This window comes from Cebus imitator, unplaced genomic scaffold (genome assembly GCF_001604975.1).
Source record: "Cebus imitator isolate Cc_AM_T3 unplaced genomic scaffold, Cebus_imitator-1.0 Scaffold47, whole genome shotgun sequence".
Lineage (NCBI taxonomy): Eukaryota > Metazoa > Chordata > Mammalia > Primates > Cebidae > Cebus > Cebus imitator.
The window spans coordinates 989,016-1,009,115 of NW_016107362.1; the positions used below are offsets into that span (position 1 = coordinate 989,016).

The 20,100-nt window shown below is 40.3% G+C and overlaps 2 protein-coding genes across 6 annotated transcripts in view; both read left to right on the plus strand.

Annotated features, from left to right (window-relative positions):
- TLR6 (toll like receptor 6) overlaps positions 1–8,943 on the plus strand; it is a 24,304-nt gene extending 15,361 nt beyond the window's left edge. For 4 of the 5 annotated variants that reach the window (XM_017527275.2, XM_017527276.2, XM_017527273.2 and 1 more), the window contains exon 2: positions 5,366–8,943. In XM_017527275.2, coding sequence (XP_017382764.1) covers positions 5,430–7,820 — 2,391 coding nt within the window. In that variant the 5' untranslated portion in view covers positions 5,366–5,429 and the 3' untranslated portion in view covers positions 7,821–8,943. Of the gene's footprint in view, positions 1–4,083; positions 4,175–5,365 lie in introns of all 5 variants that reach the window. The other variant, XM_037738004.1, reaches the window with a different exon arrangement.
- Positions 8,944–8,986: 43 nt separating this feature from the next.
- Positions 8,987–20,100, plus strand: part of TLR1 (toll like receptor 1) — a 39,374-nt gene continuing 28,260 nt past the window's right edge. The window contains exon 1 of the mRNA XM_037738010.1: positions 8,987–9,087. The gene's annotated coding sequence lies outside the window, so the exon portion shown is untranslated. The remainder of the gene's footprint in view (positions 9,088–20,100) is intronic.

The following is a 20,100-nucleotide window of genomic DNA, read 5'->3' on the forward strand; positions in this document are numbered from 1 at the left end:
TTTTTTTTTTTTTTGCTGTTGAGTTGTTTGAGTTCCTTGTATATTGTAGTTATCAGTCTCTATTGAATGATTAGTTTGCAAACATTTTCACTCATTTAATCCTGCTATCTCTTCACTCTATTGATTGTTTCTTTTGCTGTGTGGAAGTTCTTCAGTTTAATATAGTCCCATTTGTCTATTTATGTTTTCGTTGCCTGTGCTTTTGAAATCTAGCCATAAAATCTTTACCTAGACCAATGTCCTAAAGCATTTCTTCTGCTTTCTCCTAGTAGTTTTATACTTTTAAGTCTTACATTTAAGTCTTTAATCCATTTTGAGTTGATTTTTGTGTATGGTGAGAAATAGGGGTCTAGTTTCATTCTTATACATATGAAAGAATGTGAAGCCAGCACCATTTATTGAAGAGAGTAACCTTTCCCCAATTATATATTGTTGGCACCTTTGTTGAAAATTGATTGGCTGTAAATACGTGGATTAATTTCTGAGTTCTGCATTCTGTTTTCTTAGTCTGTGTATCTGTTTTTGTACCAATACCTTGCTAGTTTTTCTTTGTAATATCTTTTGAAGTCAAGTAATGTGATCCCTTCAGCTTTATCCTTTTTCCTCAGTATTGATTTGGCTATTTGGGGTGTTTTGTGGTTCCATACAAATGTTGAGATTATTTTTTATATTTCTGTAAATAATATCATCGGTATTTTGATGGGATTGCATTGGATCTGTAGATTGCTTTGAGTAGTGAAGTCATTTTAACAATATTAATTCTTCCAATCCATGAACATGGGATGCCTTTCGATTTTTTAGTGTTCTCAATTTCTTTCATCAGTATTTTGTAGTTTCTGTTGTAGGGATCTTTTGTCTTCTTGATTAAGCTTATTCCTAGGTATTGTAATTGTCTTGTAACTATGCAGATAGGACTGCTTTCTTGATTTCTTTTCTTTTTCTTTTATCTTGTCTTTCTTTCTTCCCTTCTTTCCTTCCTTCCTTCCTTCTTTCCTTTTCTTTTTTTTTTTTGAGACTGAGTCTCACTCAGTTGCCCAGGCTGGTCTCAAACTCCTGACCCTAGGTGATCTGCCTGCCTCAGTCTCTCAAAGTGCTGGGATTACAGGTGTGAGCCACCACAGCCAGTCCTTGTCTGGTTTTTGTATCAGAAAAATGCTGGCTTTGTAGAATGAGTTAGGAATTCCTTCAATTTTTTTGAATAGTTTGAGAAAAATTGGTATTAACTGTTTGTTAAAAGTTTTGTGGAATTCAGATGGGGACACCAGGCAGGCCTGTACTCAGGCACCAGTGATGGCAGCAGTGGACTGGGCTTGCCAGTCCTCAGGCCCCTGAGTGATGTATGTGGGCACTGGTGGTGATGGGTCCAGGCAGGAGGTCCTTCAGCCTCCAGGAGATTTATTTGGATACTTGCAGTGGCAGTAATGGACCAAATGGGAAGGCAAGTTCTTGGGCCCTTGCACAATTTGTGTGGCATCCACTGTAGCAGTAGAAAAAGTGGGCCAACCCTCTGGCCCCCAAGTGGCATACACAGGCAGCAGCAGTGGCAGCAGCAGGCTGGACAAGCCAGTCCGCAGGACCCCATGTGACATGCGTGGATGAGTGTTGGCCATGGCAATGTCAGTCAGGCACTAGCAGTACAGCACATGGTGGACCTGTCCTCAGGCCCCTTGAAGGCATGTGTAGGTGTGTGGTTGTCCTGCTGCTAGGGAAGGTGGGGTTGCTGTAATTGTCAGTGGCCCTGGGCGGGTAGCTCTTAGGCTCTGGGGCATGCATACTTTGACTCCCTTTGTCCCAGGGAGAGCCACTAGGTGCACTGCGCTTCCTGTTTCCTGGGATGTAGGGCATTGCATGTGCTAGAGTGCTGGGGACCTAGCTGCACTGCTGGGTTTAGCTGGCATTACAATACTGTAGCCCTCTAGGTGGATGTAGGAGAGTATCAGCAGGGCTTCAGGAGTATGGAGATTCAGGGTTGTTAGGCCCCAGAACAGGATGTGTATGGTGAAGGCTGGACTCTTAAAATAGCACTATGTTGAAGCTGTTTGGATCTCAGGGCATGGGTGATGTGGGACCCAATACGAAGTCCCATTGTGAAACAAATGCCATTGCATAGATTTCAGAAGTCTCAAGGCCTGCGAGGGCCAAGGTGCTAGCTCATGGCTAGGATTACAGGAGTCTATAGTGGAAATGGGGACCTCTGAAGATCTCTCAGTTATCCTTTCCCTGGAATGGGGACTTCCTCCTGGTTCAGAGCTAGTCCCAGCTAGGCTGCTTCCCTTCCCTTTTCTTCCATGCCTCAGAGGTCCACTGTCACTTCCCTACTGAATTCCAGTGTTTTCTCTTAGATGCTCATTTAATGTGTGATTATCTGCTCACTGTTTTAGTTCTTTGCAGAGGGGGTGGGTGCTAGGCGCCTCTATTCAGCCATTTGATAGCTTCTCCAGCTCATTTTTTAATTGTTGAATAATATTTTTATCGTGTGAATGTACCAGTTTGTTCATCTTTTTACCTATTGAGGGATATCTTGTTGCTACCAATGTTTGGCAGTTATGAATAAAGCTTCTATAAACATCCATGTATAGGCTTTTATGTGGACATAAATTTTCAGTTATTTTGGTTAAATACCCAGGAATGTGATTTGTTGGATCATATGGTAAGACTATGCTTAGTTTTATAAGGAACTATCAAACTGCCTTCCATAGTGCCTGCACAATTTTGCATCCCCACCAACAGTGAAAGAGAGTTCTTGTTGCTCCACATCCTCACCAACATTTGATGTTGTTTTTGTATTTTACCCATTCTCATAAGTGTAGTGTAATTTCATTGCTGTTTTAATTTGCAATACCCTGATGACATATGATGTTGAATAGCTATCTATATGTGTATTTGCTCTTTGTAGATCTTCTTTGGTGAGGTGTCTGTTTCGATTTTTGTGCCCATTTAAAAACTAGGTTGTTTGTTTTATTATTGTGGAGCTCAAAAGTTCTTTGCATATTTTGGATACAAGTCCCTATCATCTATGTGTTTTGCAAATATCTTCTCTCAGTCTGTGGTTTGTCTTTTCACTATCTTGCAATTTCTTTTGCAAAGCAAACATTTTAACTTTAATGAAGTCCAACTTAACAGTGTTTTCTTTCTTGGATTATGTTTTTGATGTGGTATCTAAAAAGTCATCACCCAAGCCAAAGTCACCTAGATTTTCTCCTATGCTATCTTCTAGAATTTTCATAGTTTTACATTTTACATTTATGTCTATGTTTAATTTTGAGCTAATTTTTGTGAAAACTGTTAAGATCTGTGTCTAACTTCCTCCTCCTCCTCCTTTTTCCTCTTCCTCCTCTTCTTCTTCTCCTTCTCCTTCTTCTTCATGTGGGGGTCTACTTTCTCTAGCACCATTTGTTGAAAACGCTATCCATTCACCACTAAGTTGCCTTTGCTCCTTTTTCAAACAGCAGTTGATTATTTTTGAGAGGGTCTATTTCTAAGCTCTGTATTCTGGTCGTTTGATCTATTTGTACATTCTTTCACCAAAACCACACTGCCTTGATTACTGTAGCTTTGTAGTAAGTCTTAATGTTAGCTAATGTCAGTTATCTGACTTTGTTCTTTTAATTTTTTTCCCCCTGTGAATGAACAGTACTTTCTTGTTTCTTTGCATGGCTAATTTTTTAAAAGCAAATAAATTGGAGATTCCTTTAATGCCAAGTTACACAATCAAAAATACAACAATCTCTTTCCATTTGCTTTTTGCAGTTTGTGTAACTTCAGGGCAAAATCCAGAGCAAGTCAACTGGCAAATCTGGGGGCTAGTGATTCTTTTTTTTTTCCCAGACATTTTAAACACTAGAATGAGGTAGCTCTAGAAATCAAATTCTGTCCCCTTTTCCCACAGGGTGTTTTTTTTTTGTTTGTTTTGTTTTGACAGGGTCTCATTCTGTCACCCAGGTTGAAGTACAGTGGTGTGATCATGGCTCATTGCAGCCTCAACTTCCCCAGCCCCAAACAATCCTCCCAACTCAGCCTCCCAAGTAGCTGGGACTATAGGCACATGCCACCATGTCCAGCTAATTTTTGTATTTTTTGTAGAGATGGAGTTTCGCCATGTTGCCCAGACTGGCTTTGAACTCTTGGCCCAAGCGATCGCCTGCCTTGCCTTCCCCAAGTTCCAGGATTACAGGTGTGCCTGGCTTCCCTTTCCCAGAGTGTATTGTTGCTTCTTGTGGCTTGTAGTTGCTTGTTTAATTACTTTTCTAAATATTTTTTATAAAGACTATTCTTTGTCCTGTGTGGCTATTAAATTCTCTGTCCAGTTAGCTTAGTGGTCAGCTAGTGACTTGAGATTTCTTTAAACATCTGGAGCAAAAACAAAAACAAAGCAAAATACCAAAAGCAAAACCAAAAACTCCCCTGATCTTTGCAGATTGGCTGTGTTGGAGCACTTTCTTAATGCTTAGCCAGGCTATTCACAACTCCACCTTAGCCTTCACTTTCTGCATGCATGGAAGCTAGAGATCAGCCAGGGGTGAAAGTTGAGGATTTTCTCAGGTCTCTTCTGAGCATGTATCCAGGCTTGGGCACCTTGGTGAACTTCTAGACTCCCTGGTATATACAGAGATTTCCAAAGCCTTTTTTCTCCCATATATCTTTGCATATTTTCCAGGGTTTTGGTTGTGTCCACTGCTTGCTCCCACTGTTAGCCCTTGCTCAGGAGTATATTTGCCTTTAAATGTTTACAACGAACACCACCCAGGAGGTTGCTCCAGCCCTAAGAAAGTTCTAAGGTGTGCAAAACAAAGGCAAACCCCTGAGTGTGACTCCCTCAGGCAGCAACCAGACAGGTCAAAACACACAACCACAGTTCTTTGATAATAAGGCCTGTATTGCTCCTTCTGGCATGAGCAAGCTGTACAACTGGTAATAAAAAGCATCATTAAATTATGGGGATGGCCAGGAGCGGTGGCTCACACCTGTAATCCCAGCACTTTGGGAGGCTGAGGTGGGTGGATCACGAGGTGAGGAGATTGAGACCATCCTGGTTAACATGGTGAAACTCCGTCTCTACTAAAAATACAAAATAATTAGCCGACGTGGTGACACGCACCTGTAGTCCCAGCTACTTGAGAGGCTGAGGCACGAGAATCGATTGAACCCAGGAGGCAAAGGTTGCAGTGAGCTGAGATTGGGCCAGTGCACTCCAGCCTGGGCCACAAAAGCGAGACTCCATCTCAAAAAAAAAAAAAAAAAATTATATGGACAGAAATGACTCTGCTAGTGAATGAATAAATCATTTAGGTTTCATGGTTAGTAAGTAGAATTTTGAAAGTAACCATCTGATCTTTATTAATCTCAGTGTATATTATATTTCTAGAATTTGGACTCATATCAAGATACTCTGAAGAATAACAACCCTTTAGGATAGCCACTGCAACATCATGACCAAAGACAATGAACCTATTGTGAAAAGCTCCTGTTTTGTTGGCCTTATGATCATAATAGTTGGAACCATCATCCAGTTCTCCGATGAAAGTGAATTTGCAGTAGACAAGTCAAAAAGAGGCCTTACTCAAGTTCCAAAAGACCTACCGCTGAAAACCAAAGTCTTAGATATGTCTCAGAACTACATATCTGAGCTTCAGGTTTCTGACGTGAGCTTTCTGTCAGAGTTGAAAGTTTTGATACTTTCCCATAACAGAATCCAGCTACTTGATTTCAGTGTCTTCAAGTTCAATCAGGATTTGGAATACTTGGATTTATCTCATAATCAGTTGCAAAAGATCTCTTGCCATCCTGTTGTGAGTTTCAGGCATTTAGATCTCTCATTCAATGACTTCAAGGCCCTGCCCATTTGTAAGGAATTCGGCAACTTGTCGCAACTGAATTTCTTGGGATTGAGTGCTATGAAGTTACAAAGATTAGATTTGCTGCCAGTTGCTCACTTGCATCTAAGTTATATCCTTCTGGATTTAAGAAATTATTATGTGAAAGAAAATGAGAAAGAAAGTCTACAAGTTCTGAATGCAAAAACACTTCACCTTGTTTTTCACCCAAACAGTTTATTCTCTATCCAAGTGAGTATATCAGTTAATACTCTAGGGTGCCTACAACTGACTAATATTAAATTGAATGATGACAACTGTCAAGTTTTCATTAATTTTTTATCAGAACTCACCCGAGGTCCAAACTTACTGAATTTTACCCTCAACCACATGGAAACAACTTGGAAATGCCTGGTTAGAGTCTTTCAATACCTTTGGCCCAAACCTGTGGAATATCTCAATATTTACAATTTAACAATAATTGAAAGCATTCACGAAGAATATTTTACTTATTCTAAAACGACATTGAAAGCATTGAAAATAGAACATATCACAAACCAAGTTTTTCTTTATTCGCAGACAGCATTGTACACAGTGTTTTCCGAGATGAACATTATGATGTTAACCATTTCGGATACACCATTTATACACATGCTGTGTCCTCATGCACCAAGCACATTCAAGTTTTTGAACTTTACCCAGAATGTTTTCACAGATAGTATTTTTGAAAAATGTTCCACGTTAGTTAAATTGGAGACACTTATCTTACGAAAGAATGGATTAAAAGACCTTTTCAAAGTAGGTCTCATGACTAAGGAGATGCCATCTTTGGAAATATTGGATGTTAGCTGGAATTCTTTGGAATCTGGTAGACATGAGGAAAACTGCACTTGGGTTGAGAGTATAGTGGTGTTAAATTTGTCTTCAAATATACTTACTGACTCTGTTTTCAGATGTTTACCTCCCAGGATCAAGGTACTTGATCTTCACAGCAATAAAATAAAGAGCATTCCTAAACAAGTCATAAAACTGGAAGCTTTGCAGGAACTCAATGTTGCTTTCAATTATTTAACCGACCTTCCTGGATGTGGCAGCTTTAGCAGGCTTTCTGTATTGATCATTGATCACAATTCAGTTTCCCACCCATCAACTAATTTCTTCCAGAGCTGCCAGACGATGAAGTCAGTAAAAGCAGGGAACAATCCATTTCACTGTACCTGTGATCTAAGAGAATTTGTCAAAAATATAGGCCAAGTATCAAGTGAAGTGATAGAAGGCTGGCCTGATTCTTATAAGTGTGACTACCCAGATGGTTATAGAGGAACCCCACTGGAGGACTTTCACATGTCTGAATTATCTTGCAACATAACTCTGCTGATCGTCACTATTGGGGCCACCATGCTGGTGTTGGCTGTGACTATGACCTCCCTCTGCATCTACTTGGATCTGCCCTGGTATCTCAGGATGGTGTGCCAGTGGACCCAGACCCAACGCAGGGCCAGGAATGTACCCTTAGAAGAACTCCAAAGAAATCTCCAGTTTCATGCTTTTATTTCATATAGTGAACACGATTCTTACTGGGTGAAAAATGAATTAGTACCAAACCTAGAGAAAGAAGGTATGCAGATTTGTCTCCATGAGAGAAACTTTGTTCCTGGCAAGAGCATTGTGGAAAACATCATCAACTGCATTGAGAAGAGTTACAAGTCCATCTTTGTCTTGTCTCCCAACTTTGTCCAGAGCGAGTGGTGCCATTATGAACTCTACTTTGCCCACCACAATCTCTTCCATGAAGGATCTAATAACTTAATCCTCATCTTGCTGGAACCCATTCCACAGAACAGCATTCCCAACAAGTACCACAAGCTGAGGGCTCTCATGACACAGCGGACTTATTTGGAATGGCCCAAGGAGAAAAGCAAACGTGGGCTTTTTTGGGCTAACATTAGAGCCGCTTTTCATATAAAATTAACACTAGTCACTGAAAACAATGATGTGAAATCTTAAAAAAAATTAAGGAAATCCAATCTAAGAAACCATTATTTACTTGAATTGTGTGAACAGTACAGTTCTAAGTAACTGTCTGGAGGTGTCTCGGTTATCCTCATGCCTTCAGGAAAGACTTAACAAAAAAAACAATGTTTCATCTGGGGAATTAGGCTAGGGGGTGAGGTGGTACTCAACTTGCCAGTGAGAGACAGCCCAGTCTCTTTTGGTTTAATCATTATGTTTCAAATTGAAACAGTCTCTTTTGAGTAAATGTTCAGTTTTTCAGTTCCTTTTCCAAATGGATTCTGTGTGAGCAACAGTTTATATGGCTTCATGGCTGCAAGAAAACAGTCAACTTCAGCATCATATGCTCTGGGCCTTAGAGTGCCCTGTGAATCCTATTGGTCTCTGGGTCAGCATCATTATTTTCTTCAACTTTGGGGCTTGGGGAAAAAATGAGATCAGCTATGACATATAAAAAAGTCTTTTGTTTCACGTATGTGTAATAGCTTATTTAATATTTTATCCTGCTACACAAATATATAATTAACCAATGAGGTCTCATGACATAATAGTGTAGGTATGTAAAGGAAAATATGGACTTAGTAATAAGCTGTTGAGGTGAAAGACGTAGATTTATATACTTTCCAAGAAAACTCAGGGCCAAATATATTTGTAACTAGATATTGAATGGGACTTTTCTGGTTGTCTCAGAATTCTGGCTGAAGCCTCAAAGCTGACAAAAGACAGTAAATGCACCCACATGATACTAGACACAGCTGGCCTAGACTTATAAAAAGATCAGAAAGAGACCAATGACTCCCAGTCCATCCTATCCATCTCTAGAAGACTAGAGTCAAAAGAGTGATTAAAGAGTCATTAAGTGGAGGTTCTAGATTAAGAGGGAGATTGCTTTGAATTTCTTGCAAAGACAAGTGTGAGGGGCTCTAAGCATGGTAGAAGGTAGCCTGGAATCCCACTCCAAGACTGAAAGCTTACAGATTAACAGGAGCATGCTGGTTCAGTGCAGCAGATGGGGGTGGCTTGAAAGCTCTTGGAAGAGCTTCATGAATGCTGGAGTTTGGGATGAGGATGGGCACTGGCAACACAAAAACTGGTAAACAGTGCTTGGCAAATACAAGTGCTTGATAAATATTTGTTGAATGAATATGAATGCTTCCCACCTTGGAAATTCAGAAGGTGAAACTTTGGCTTGGGCAACCCAAAATGGCAGGATGAGAGAAGAGAAGCAGTGATAGCAACCTGCCCTTCCGTTATTGGCATGGTAAGAGTATGTGAATTTCTTCATATGGCTTTGACTATGGGAGGGTAGCTGGGCTTGCATTGTCATGATGGGATGTCAGCCAATAGGGCGGCATGTTGTGCAAAGAGACTATAGCAGTAAGAGGACATGGGGTTGGGCAGAAGAGGAGTTCAGGGTGGAGGTTGCTGCAAGAGATCAGCTAGATAATGTGCCACTGCATCATGGAACTGTGCAATGTGGGGTACACTCAAGGCCTTCCAATAACTCACACATGTGCCCTGTGAAAAAGCCAGCATATGGACTCTGCCATGATAGCAGGCAGGAACATGTTAGCCTGTCTGCCTTATTCAATAGTTAACTACAGGAAGATCCACTCTTCTTTGTGTAATACTCTCTTCCTTTGCAATGACATGGGAACCTAGAATATAGAGAAGACAGAGACAGTGGAGAAAGAATAAAGAAACCGATTACATTCCTGCTTCATTTCACTGTAAGAAAGGCCAAGCGGAATTTTGAATGAGGTGTGACACTGCTGTTAAATTGGACTGGACTGGACATTTTAATCCCTTAAATAGAGGTGCAATGAGTAAAATGAGATTTGTCACTAAAATTTATGGTACCTGCCCAAGAGTCAGGAGTGATGATGGAAGGAGATCCAACAGAACTTTGTTGTAAGGCAGTGGTTAGAGAAGAATGAAGCCCTTGCTTTCTGGACTTAGCTCATTCCATTAACTGGTTTTGGCCAGGCACAGTGGATCACACCTGTAATCCCAGCACTGTGAGAGGCTGAGGCAGGCGGATCACTTGAGGTCAGGAGTTTGACACCAGCCCAGCCAACATGGTGAAACTCCATCTCTACTAAAAATACAAAAATTAGCTGGGTGTGATGGTATGCACCTGTAGTTCCAGCTACTCGGGAGGCTGAGGCAGGAGAATCGCTTGAACCTGGGAGACAGAGGCTGTAGTGAACTGAGATAGTGCCACTGCATTCCAGCTTGGGCAACAGAGCAAGACTCCATCTCAAAAAAATTAAAAGAAATGAATAAATAAACAGGCTTCATAATACCTGTAACAAAATAAGGCTTAATGATATTTTATTAGTGTCATCTTCTGTCTGTGTCAGCCCTTCCTTGCTCTTCAGGAGAACACTCATTTTCCTCCCTAGGCTCTATCCCGAAATGGCATATTCTTCCACAACCTCTATTGAACAGATTTGATGAACAGTTGCCTAATCTAAAACCAATAAAAACAACAAACAACCAAAAAAACTGCCACAGATTCTAAATGATCAAAACAATAAAACATAAAACAACAAAAACTGTCAAAGATTCTAAATGATCAAATATTTTTAAATGGTATCAATGTTTCCTACAAAATGTTGTTGACATTGAAAATATAGAATTTTAGCATTAACTTTTTTTTTAAAAACCTACATCCCCTTGGTGGAGGTGCCTCCCTGTAGTCGAAGGTAGAGTCCCCGCAGCCACTCTCTGTCACATTCCTCTACATTCTTTCCATTTCTTTTCTTCACAGCACACATCACTGTCTGAAATTGTCTTGCTTGCTTAGTTGTTTACTTGTTTTCTCTTTCTCTCCCCTAAAGTATAAGCTCCAGGAGAACGGGAGCCTTCTCCACCTGTGCCCTGCCTCTCCCCAGTGCCAAGGGGACCCTGCACACCACATTGTAGATGCGCAGTAAAAACTCATGGGATTAGCAAATGGCTCTGAAATGGTCCCATGCAGGACATGTCTGTGAAGTCCTGGATTTTATCTAAAAAGCCCAGGCAGGCAGGGGCGGGGGGTCAACAGGGCCACAGTTCCACCTTGATCTGCCCCCTGGGCGGCACTGCCATTGGCAGTGGACATCTTCGCCTTGCACACTGCTCCTCCCCATCCACCACTGGAAGACTGTTGGGAAAAGCCACAAAGGAGAAAGGACTTACAGAGTGCCTACATAAATTGGTTATGAGAGAGAGATCCAAGATGGCTGATCACTAGCAGCTTGGGATTGTAGTTCCCAGTGAAAGTGCAGAGAACGAGAGGACGCCACACTTTCAGATGGATTTTTGTTGCTCACACACCAGGAAATTCCCAGCGGAGGAGCCCCACGGGTCACCAGCGTGACTCTTGTGGCCAGTGAGGCAGTTTTGCCGCTGCCTTGGTGTGGTGGTTCTTGGTGCAGAGTCAGAAAAGCACCATCAATCATAACGCCGCTGTTTTGGCCGGCGCAGTGGGTTGCTCAGATTTTAGTGCTGGGAATCAACAAGTTAGACATCCACTCAGAAACCCAGTTATAAAGACAGTAATTATAAAGACCACAGATGGATAAATCTATAACAAAGGGAAGAAAACAGCCTAAAAAGGCTGAGAATACCCAAAATCAGAACGCCTCTTCCTCTACAGGGGATCACAGTTCCTTATCAGCAACAGAACAAGGCCTGATGGAGAACGAGTGTGTTCCATTAACAGAAGCAGCCTTCAAAAGGGGGATGATAAGAAACTTCTGTGAATTAAAAGAACTGTTCTAACCCAATGCAAAGAAACTAAGAACTTTGAAAAAAGGTTTGATGAAATGTTAACAAAAATACACAATTTACAGAGAAATATAAATGAATTAATGGAGCTGAAAAACACAACACGAGAACTTCGGGAACTATGCACAAGTTTTAACAGCCGATCGATCAAGCAGAAGAAAAGATATCAGAAGTTGAAGACCAACTTAATGAAATAAAACAAGATGACAAGATTAGAGAAAAAAGCATAAAAAGGAAAGAGCAAAGTCTCCAAGAAATATGGGACTATGTGAAAAGACCTAATCTACACTTGTTAGGTGTACCTGAATGTGACGAAGAGAATCAATCCAAGCTGGAAAATATGCTTCAGGATATTATTCAGGAAAACTTCCCCAACCTAGCAAGGCAAGACAATATTCAACTCCAGGTAATACAGAGAACACCACAAAGATATTCCTCAAGAAGACCAACCTCAAGGCACATAATCGCCAGATTCACCAGGGTTGAAATGAAGGAGAAAATACTGAGGGCAGCCAGAGAGAAAGGTCAGGTTACCCAGTAAGGGAAGCCTATCAGACTCACAGCAGATCTCTCAGCAGAAACCCTACAAGCTAGAAGAGAGTGGGGGCCAATATTCAACATCCTTAAAGAAAAGAACTTTCAACCCAGGATTTTACATCCAGCCAAACTAAGCTTCATAAGCAAAGGAAAAATAAAATCTTTTGTGAACAAGCAAGCACTCAGAGATTTCATCACCACCAGGCCTGCTTTATAAGAGCTTCTGAAAGAACCACTATACATAGAAAGGAACAACCAGTATCAGCCTTTCTAAAAAATACCAAAAAGTAAAGCACATCAACATAATTGATAATTTACATCAACTAATAGGCAAAACAGCCAGCTAACATTAAATGGCAGTATTAAACTCACATATATTATTATTAACTCTAAATTTAAATCGACTAAATCCCCCAATCCAAAGACACAGTCAGGCAAAAAAAGCCAAAACCCATCAGTATGCTGCATTCAGACCCATGGAAGGATACATAAAGACTCAAAACAAAGGGATGGAGAAAGATTTACCAAACAAATGGAGAGCAAAAATAAATACATACATAAAAAGCATGAGTTGCTTTAAAGCAACAAAGACCAAAAGAAGCAAAGAAGGATATTACATAATGATAAAAGGATCAATGCAACAAGAAGAGCTAAAGATTCTAAATATATACGCACCCAATACAGGAATACCCAGATATATAAAACTTATAAAGAGACTTAGACTCCCACACAATAATAGTGGGAGACTTCAACATCAATATTAGACAGATCAATGAGACAGAAAATTAACAACGATATCCAGGATTTGAGCTCAGATCTGGAACAAGTAAGCTTAATTAATATTTATAGAACTCTCCACTTTAAATACACAAAATATACAATCTTATCAGTACCACATCACATCTATTTACAGGTTTAAATGAAATATTGGTTGGCTGCTTGTTTGTTATTTTCTTCCCTCATTTTTTATTTATTTTTTTAATGTTTTTCATGTCTCTATTATTAAGCACAATTATAGGCATACCCATTTTTAGACTGCATTCTAGCCCGGGCAATAAAGCAACACCCCTGTTCTCTCTCCCTCTTCCTTTTTCTCTTTCTTCCTCTCCTTCATTCTTTTTTTTCTTTTTATTCTTTTTTTATCTTTCTTTCTTCTTTTTTTCTTTTTTTTTTTAAGAAAAAAAAAATTGGTTATGAGTAACACAAACAAGGAACAACAAACTGTAGAAGTCCGCAGGAGGCCTCTGAGGAGGAAGTCCTCTCCATTCCTCATGTTCCGGTGCAGGGTGACCTCGGCTCTGTTACCATAAACAATTGTGCTCAAGGATGTAAAACCCCTTTGTAGCACTATGACGTAGCCAGACTTGTAGGCACCTTGTAAGGCCCATGTTCCATCAGCAGTACATAGACAGTAAGCTAAAGATAACCACATGTTCTTGTTTTGTGAAACTCCCAAACTGCCAATGTTATCAATCCTTAGAATGATACATCAGTTCCAACCACTGATTCACTTTCTGCTCACTGATTCATTCCACCATCACTCCACCCCTACCCTGTAGATCAAAGTGATTGTAATCAATAAACAGTGTGGATGATCAGAGCTCAGGGCCTTCATTGTTTTCTCCAGAGTAATAAAGTGGTGGCCCCCTGGTCCCACCTTTTCTCTTAATCTGTCTTTCATTCCTTTGTCACCACTGAATATGGGGTACCCATGGGTGATGTGGGACTCATGGATTCCCTACATAGCTGGGGCAACTGAGCTCCAGGTTTAGCAGGACATTGAGAGAAGGGAAAGGCTTTCTTTTGGAGGTTTGGTGAGCCCTTCTTTGTGCCTTACCTGCCCACCCCACAGTTGCCCTGCAGCTCATCCCACGGGTCCCATTGCCTGGTAGGACGTGTGCTTTTGTTTTGAGGGTTATGCATCTTCTGTGTCGTCCTTTTTTGGGAGGTTGAAAAATGGGTCAGAAAGACAAAAAAGAAAGAAAGAAACAAACAAATAAACAAAAAAACAAAACAAAAATCCATGCAAATAAAGTATCTCCTCCATCTGTGTTTGAGCTATTCCTGCTCATGCCCCCATCCAATGCCACAATTTGGTAAGTTTGCCTCAACACGTTTTCAGTTCTTAACACTGTGATGAGAATAACCAATAGATCCTGTAGTAAGATGTCAGGTTAAAAGGAATGGAGCATGGCAAACATGACTAAGTTCTGAGATGTGTGTTGTTAGGTGATTTAGCCTTTGGTTGAACATCATGGAGTGCACTCACACAGACATAGATGACATAGCTTACTACACACCTAGGCTTATGCTATAGCCTGTTGCTTCTAGGTGATTGTAACACAATGCTAAGTATTTGTGTATCCAAACATATTTAAACATATCAAGGGTACAGTAAAAATATGGTAAAAAATATAAAAAATGGTATACCTGTATAGGGGGCACTGATGTGGTTTGGCTGTGTCCCCACCTAAATCACATCTTAAATTCTCATGTGTTGTGGGAGGGACCCAGCAGGAGGTAATTGAATCATGGGGGTGGATCTTTCCCATGCTCTTTTCCTGATAGTGAATAGGTCTCATGAGATCTGATGGTTTTGTAAAGGGGAGTTTCCCTGCACAAGTTCTCTCTCTTCCCTGCCACCATGTAAGATGTGACTTGCTCCTCCTTGTCTTCTGCCATGATTGTGAGACTTCTCCATGATTGTGAGGCTTCCCCAGCAGTGTGAAAACGGACTACTACAGGCACTTACCATGAATGGAGCTTGCAGGACTGGAAGTTGTTCTGGGCGAGTCAGTGAGAGTGGTGAGTGAATGTGAAGACCTAGGACATGACTATATCTTACTGTGGACTTTATAAACACTGTACATTTAGGCCACACAAAATTTATTAAAAACTTTTTCTTTCTTTAGTAATAAGTTAATTTTACCTTATCAACATTTTGCTTTAAATTTTTTTTGGCTTTTTAGTAATAACACTTAGCTTAAAACACAAACACATTCTACAGCTATACAAAAATATTTTCCTTCTTTATATATCTTTATGTTTTTGCTATTTAAAATTTTATAAATTTTTTACTTTTTAAAATTTTCTATTAAAAACTGAGACACACACACACACATTAGCCTAGGGCTACATAGGGTCAGTATCAATATCATCATCTTCTACCTCTATCTCTTGTTCCATTGGAAGGTCTTCAGGGGCAATAACATGCATAGAGCCATCATCTCCTATGGCAACAATGCTTTCTTCTGGAAAACCTCCTGAAGGACCTGCTTGAGGCTTTTTTATAGTTTGATTTAAAAAAGTAAGTAGGAATACGCTCTAAATTAATGATTTAATTTACCGTTTAGTAGATACAGAAACCAGTAACATGGTTGCTTATTATCATTATCAATTATTATGAACTGTGCATAATTATACAGTGCTATGCTTTTATATGACTGTCAGTGTAGTATGTTTGTTTACAGCAGCATCACCACAAACGTGTGTAATACATTGTACTACAATGTTAAATAGGAATTTTTCAGCTCCATTATAATCTTATAGGGCCATGGCTGTTGAGTGAAAAAGTGCATGACTGTACCACAAACTGAGTAGCTTATAAACAATGGAAATTTATTGCTTATTGTTCTGGAGGCTGCAAAGTCCAAGGTCAAGCTGATAGATTTGGTGCCTGGTGAGGGCCAATTTCCTGGTTTATAGGTGGTTTGTCTTTTCACTGTATCCTTACATGTGAGAAGGCACTAATCCTATTCATGAAGACTCAACATTCATGATCTAATTGTTTCCCAATAGCCCCAATTCTTAATACAGCTGTTCCTCCATATCCACAGGACATTGGTTCCAGGAGCCCTGTGGATCCCAAAGTCTGTGAATGCTCAAGTCCCTTATATAAAATGGCATACTTCCAGCCTTGACATCATAGTGAAACCCCATCTCTATATAAAAAAAATACAAAAATTAGATGGACATGGTGGCACATGCCTGTAATTCCAGGTACTTGGGAGGCTGAGGTGGGAGGATAGATTGAATCTAGGAATTCCAGGCTACAGTGAGCTATGATCATGCCATTGCACTCTAGCCTGGGCAATAGAGGAAGACACTGATTCTGAAAAAAAAAAGTGTGTTATTTACGTATAACTTATGTACATCCTCCCATATACTTAAATCATCTCTAAATTTCTTGCAATACCTAATACAATTTAAATGTTATATAAACAGTTGTTATACTATATGGTCTTTTATTTTTATTATTTTGTATTATTATATTATTATTTATTTATTCACTTATTGAATATTTTCAATCCATGGTTATTTGAATCTGTGGATGTGGAACCCATGGGTATGAAGGGCTGACTATATTATCCCCTTGGGGGTTAGGATTTCACCATATGAATTTTGGGGGGACACAAACATTCAGACCATAGCAAAAGGGATGAGAAACCTAGGTTATTGACCAGGGAGGGCTGCTAGGATGACCCTTGCTGAAAGGTCTTTCACCAGGACGGTCCTGGGCATGTGGCTGGGAAGGGTCCTGGGCATGTGGCTGGGAAGATCCTTCAAAGGGAGGGCATGGTGGGTGCAAAGTTGGAAGTGAAAGAACACCGTGAGCAAAGAAAGTGTCAAGTTGGCAGTGTTGCTGGATGTGTTCGTTTCCTGTGGCTGCCATGACAAATTACCATGAACTGGGTGGCTTAAAACATCAGAAAGTGATTTTTTCTAGTTCAGGAAGGCAGAAGTCAGAAATTGAGGTTGGCAGGTTGGTTCCTTCCAGAGACTCTCAGGGAGAAGTCATCCCTTTCTTGTCTCCTAGCTTCTGGCGGTTTCTGGCAAAACTTTGTGTCCCTTGGTTTGCAGATGTGTCAACTGCTTCTTAGAATGACCTGGGGGACATGCTCCAATTGTTAGCAGCTTTCTATAGAATGTGGTACATAATATTTCTTTGTCTTTAGTTTTGGACCCAAGTGATAGAAAAAGTTCCAGTCAACACTCTAATATGTAATCAGTAGAACCAACAGATGAGAAGAGAAACCAAAATTCTTGGTAGGCTATTGAATTACACGACAGATGAGCAATCTAAAATAAGTGTCCTAAATTTGGGTTAAATAATCAGTAATCTGTGCCTGTGTCTTCACGTGGTGTTCTCCTCTGAGTCCCTTTTTTTCCCTGTCTCTTACAAGGACACTCTAGTTGGATTTAGTGGCCTCCTTAATCCGATGGCATCACATTTTGGTCCTTAATTAGATCTACAAAGATTCTTTTTCCAATGAGATCACATACTGATATTTCAGAATAAATCTGAAACAAATGGACATAAATGTTTGGAGGGAGGGTGGACCCAGTCCTCTGAGGTTGTCATGACTATCTATGATGTCCTGGAGACTCAGTTGAGTGTGGCAGCAGAAAAGAAATACTATCCTGGAAAGAGTGAAGACTGAAAGGAGCTGGTTGGAAAGTCAGAGGCACAAAGAAAGGAGTAATAGGCAAAGAGAAAAGAATGGATGGATGTAAGAGCATAGGAGAGTGGATGGAGACCTGGATATAAATGGGAAGAGTGTGTGAGTTTTAAAGACAATGAGACCACAAATATGGGGAAAGGAGGAAGTATTTCTGTCTAGGTTTCTGGAGACTGTTTTGATTAGAAAGGAATGAGACTAAACTACAGGGAGTAAAAGACTTGAGGGGATTTCTAAAACCACAGGTACTTTCTGAGAGTTTCAATTACAGTGAGTTATGAGGAATCTCAACATCATCTAGTCCAAATGTGGAGTAGTTTTAATTTTTCTCCAGTCATTCCATCTACTGGATTGTGAAATTCTCCCCTTGTCACTTATTAATGATATCTTGAGCAAGTTTAATACTTCTCAGTTCTTTTGAGATGTTGATACTGCAATCTAGTTTAAAACTCTAAATCTCCATCTCCATTTAAAGTTCACTTCTTTCTGCATATCGCAGGCTAGGCTTGTAGCTCAACGTTGACATATATTTTGGAGGTAGGCATGGTTTATCTGAGATACACTCTCCTTGCCCCTTCCTCTCCCAGATCTAGCTTTTCTGATGTGGAGATCAGGGTTGAGCGGTAAGAAGTTGGATATCCTTTTCTATAGTTGTGTTGATTAAGGTACAGGCTGACCTGCAGAACACAGAGACCTCAAACACAGAGGCTTAAATAAGAATGAGGTTTATTTCTTTCTCAAATAATAGAAAAAAATAGTGCTATGAGGTCTACAATAAGTAAATTATCACTGCTCCACAAAGTTATTCAAGGGCTCAGGAAGGCCAGATGGCTCTGTTTACTATTGCTCTGGTCTTCTTCTATGGCCTCCATTCTCTCTTACATGGAACCACAGGAACTGATGAAGCCCTCCTCTGCCTTTTTGTATGTGTGTGGCCCAAGGGGCACTTAGGTGGAAATACACCCCCTTTTCCAGATACCTGATCCCACAGTCTCTAATTGCCAGTTGGCAAGGGTTGGTCCAATGGAAATCTCCAACAGAGTAGACACCAGTCCCTCTACTAACTTACACTCCTGAACTCCAGGGGTCACATGTAATGTTCTCTAAGACTGCTCAGAGGGCTAGGGGGATCAACCTCAGAGGCTGATCCTGCATATTGCTGCATCAAAACAAGCATCCTCTTGAGGAAAGAGATGTCTGATCTCCCTGTCCAGTGTCTATGAGTTATGCTACTGTTTTTCCCCCTTCACTTGGCTTGAGAAAGAGGTCATCTCTTGTATAGGGAGAAGAGCTCGAAGGCTTATATCATAAACATTCATCTCCTGGTGCTGCTGACTCTCTTGCCACCCACCCCAGCATTCTCAGGTGGACAGGGGAAGGTAGGGTGGGGTGATGCTATAGATGGTGCTATCTGATTCAACTTTTTCTTAGAATGCCCTGGGGGACATGCTCCAATTGTTAGCAGATTTCTACAGAATGTGGTACATAATACTTCTTTGTCTTCAGTTTTGGACCCAAGTCATAGGAAAAGTTCCAGTCAACATCTTATTATGTAATCAGTACAACCAACAGATGAGAAGAGAAACCAAAATTGTTGGTAGGCTATTGAATTACATGGCAGAGGAGCAATCTAAAAAACGGTATCCTAAATTTCGGTAAAATAATCAAGAAAAAGAAAATTCATGTATAATAATAGAAAAAAAGGCAAAGAATAATGGTATGGGTTTATGTCTATTGGTTCAAAAAGTCCACTTTGTAGAATATATACTAAGAAAATAATTGTTCATACACATCCCAAGGAAATATTGCTGCTTATTGCAGAATTGTTTCTTTTTTTTTTTTTCATCTAAAATCATAAGGAACTATATTTATTTATTTATTTATTTTGAGACAAGGTCTCTCTCTGTTGCCTAAGCTGGAGTGCAGTAGAGTGATCACAGTTCACTTCAGCCTTGGCCTCATGGGCTAAAGCAATCCTCCCACACCTCAGTCTCCATAGCAGCTGAGACTGCAGGTGCCCGACACCACAGCAGTGCAATTTTTCTATTTTTTGTAGAGACAGGGTTTCCCCATATTGCCCAGGCTAGTCTCAGACTTTTGAGTTCAAGCGATCTGCCCACCTTAACCTCCCCAAAGTGCTGGGAATACAGGCAGGATTCACCACACCCAGCCAAGGAATCATATTAAAGCTGACCAAAATTGGCTCTCTTTCTTTTTTTTTTCTAGTTCACATTTCTTTTATTTCTTCTTCATTTTCTTTTATTTTCTCTTTATCATCTGTCTTGTCTTTTACATTTGTTTTTTTTTAAATTGCATTTTAGGTTTTGGGGTACGTGTGAAGAACATGCAAGATTGTTGCATAGGTATACACGTGGCAGTGTGATTTGCTGCCTTCCTCCCCTTCACCTATATCTGGCATTTCTCCCCATGCTATCTCTCCCCAACTCCTCACCCCTCACTGTCTGTCCCCTATTTTCCCCCAACAGACCCCAGTGTGTAGTGCT